This window comes from Penaeus monodon, chromosome 27, assembly GCF_015228065.2.
Source record: "Penaeus monodon isolate SGIC_2016 chromosome 27, NSTDA_Pmon_1, whole genome shotgun sequence".
Lineage (NCBI taxonomy): Eukaryota > Metazoa > Arthropoda > Malacostraca > Decapoda > Penaeidae > Penaeus > Penaeus monodon.
The window spans coordinates 35,656,698-35,659,469 of NC_051412.1; the positions used below are offsets into that span (position 1 = coordinate 35,656,698).

General features: G+C 38.2%; 1 protein-coding gene across 1 annotated transcript in view; it reads left to right on the forward strand.

Annotated features, from left to right (window-relative positions):
* The first annotated feature begins 1,151 nt into the window (after nt 1–1,151).
* The window catches only part of LOC119590507, a 19,867-nt gene continuing 18,246 nt past the window's right edge, over nt 1,152–2,772 (forward strand). The window contains exons 1-4 of the mRNA XM_037939157.1: nt 1,152–1,222; nt 1,327–1,543; nt 2,377–2,502; nt 2,664–2,714. Coding sequence (XP_037795085.1) covers nt 1,152–1,222; nt 1,327–1,543; nt 2,377–2,502; nt 2,664–2,714 — 465 coding nt within the window. The remainder of the gene's footprint in view (nt 1,223–1,326; nt 1,544–2,376; nt 2,503–2,663; nt 2,715–2,772) is intronic.

The window sequence follows — 2,772 nt, forward strand, 5'->3', positions numbered from 1 at the left end:
TCTTTCACGATGGTCTGTCAGTTGAATCATCTCAACAGTTGAATCACTAACTATAACCTCGTCTGTGCTTTTTTAAGACCTCTTCATTCCTTAGATCCGTTCAGAAACAATTCTGTACGGACTAATCTTTTCTCCCTTGCTTTGTGATTGTACAAGTTCACAACCATAGAGGAGTTTTGCATTTTTCATGACTTTTGAGGTTAAGGTGTTTGTCATTTATTTGAAGGCTGTTTTAGCAATCCCAATTCCTTGAGGGTTTCCTTTTCTGATTTACCATTTGGGTGTGATCAAGCTACCAGATAGATGAAAGGGTTTTCTATTTGCTTTAGGTTTTCCATTCATCTCTATTGACCATTTTGGATTCTTTTCTTGGAGATACTTGGGTGAAAGATTTCTTCTGATTGATTCCAGACCTGCTTTTTTACTCTCTCTTGTAACTATATCCAGATCTTCTGGAGTTGATCTTCAGTCTCAGCAATGATGGCAGTGTCGTCTACATATCTTAAAAATTTTTTATATTGACTCCTACTATTTTAATTACCCTCCATGTGTGCAATGTTATTCATTATCGACTTGGTGATTCCCAATTTTATGTTTTCTTCTGTTCAAGTAAAGGTTTTTTATTAGCTTAGGTTCTTTTCCAACAATACTAAACCTTCCAAAATTTTAAACAGATGCTTATATTGGACTTTATCAAAAGTTAACGTAATCAAAAATAGCATATGAAAACGTTTTTTGCATCTCAATGTATCTTCACCAATCATTCGTAGATAAAAATAACGTGCTAGTCCTTGTCTTTTACAAAGCCGAATTTCCCTTGATATTACTCCTTTTGTCCGTCCTCTCATTCTGTGTAGCGGATTTTTTAATCTAACTTTGCTATGTGGCTATGAGGCTAAAACAGTACAGCGGTCATATACTGTCATTCTGTAGTTTGCAGTAATTGTTGCATTCCATTCAAGGAATGAAGTAACAATATGCTTTTCTTATATCTAGTGTATGATCTTTCAACTGCAGTAAACTATAGATTTGGCATGTGTGTCGGCGATATGTCCATTCGGCTAATTCGTGTCGGCTATATAGTTTCGGCTAATTAGTCCGTCGACTTTGTGTCAGTCCCGAAAAGGTGTTGGAGAAAAGTCGTATACGGTATGAAGCTGGTGTCTCCCTGTAAAAGTGAAGGATCCTGCCCATCCACCCAAGCAGTTTCTGCTGATGGCCAGTAAGAGGAGGTTACAAACTTACTCATGTAGACTGGGAGTAGCGTCTCGCGGACAGATGGAACGAAAATGCTGAACTCCTCAGAATGTTGTTTTCTTTCTGCAGAAAAAACGTTCTGCCTCTACAGCAGTTGGATCTCTCCTCAAGGGCAGTAATGCTTAAAAGGAGTCTCAGAACTGCTCCAGTACTTCAAAAGATGCCATACCTGCTGATAACTTTTGGTGGTCTATGGCTTCCCTATCTCTCGCACCAGCCTAGTGATAGCCTTCCTGGTTGCCCGGTTGGGAGGCTGAAGTGGCGGTCACTGTTCACTGTCAGCATGGTAAAGTAACCACTGGCGCGGTAATCTAGGCAGTGACACCAGTACAAGCGCACCCACACACACACTCGAGGTCATGAAGAACGGTGCGATCCGCAAAACATAATGATAAAATAATCCATTGGAATCAATCTAGGAGACCGCCACTCATTAAAGGTAATTTTCTTTGTTTTTGGAGTTAGAAGCCTGGGAATTTTACCGTTTTTTTCACATAAGAGACTTCTAACACCAATTCTGGAAAGGACTGAATAATTTAGAACCCTAGAAATAAAGATGAAAATTAAGTTAGAAATAATCATTTTCATTACCCTGGCTTTTTATAAGATCTATAAATAGTTAAAAGGTGTGGCTAATGTATATTCCGTATACTGTGCCATTAACCTAAGTCACGAAATTTGACTTTTTGTCATATTCTACTTTTGGACGGCAATATTATTAAAGATATCGATACATTCCCATAATATATTGCAGTCCAACCATTGCCTGATAATAATAATAAAAAAAATATCTAGGGCAAACAATGAATATATTTAGAACTTGGGAAATGCCAATAATGGTGAAGAAATGAGAACAAATAAAAATTTAGAAACTTTGCAAAGAATTTTCTTATAAATTATTCGTGAAGAGCAGAGGGGAAACATTTTGTTCCGCATTCCTAATTAAAGGTGGTTTTACATTCACACATGGTCCATTTCACAGCTATTCAGGGCATGGATGAACATAATGTCTGCATCCACTTTCCCATTTACAAATTAACCTAGTAAGGAGGATTTATTTTGGATTTACTTTGAGTAATTGTGAATAATGTACAATAAATGTTAATCATTCTATTCAAGTCCCTGTCCTATGCGAAAAGACGTTCGAGGTTCAGATGCGATGCCAAGAGTAAACTTGATGTAAATGGTAGCCCGCACACGGGCCACTGCTGTGTGCTCTACCGTACTCGTGCAGCTGCAGCACGAGTAACGATATGCATAAGAACACTGCAGCAATGGCAGTAGTAGTGACAGTTGATCACATTTGACGCATGCAGTAACCTCTCCACCAGGACCTCTCCTGAGAAGAAAGGTGAATGTTGAAGGAAACCAACGGTGGATCTCTATAACAAATTGTCCCCAATCAGAAGACCTTAGTAGCCATTGTCCATAAAAAGAAAGATAAAAAGCAGTTTAGGGCACGTACGCATGTTTCTTCTATTTTTCTAATTTTTTTGATATTTACAAGGATACTGC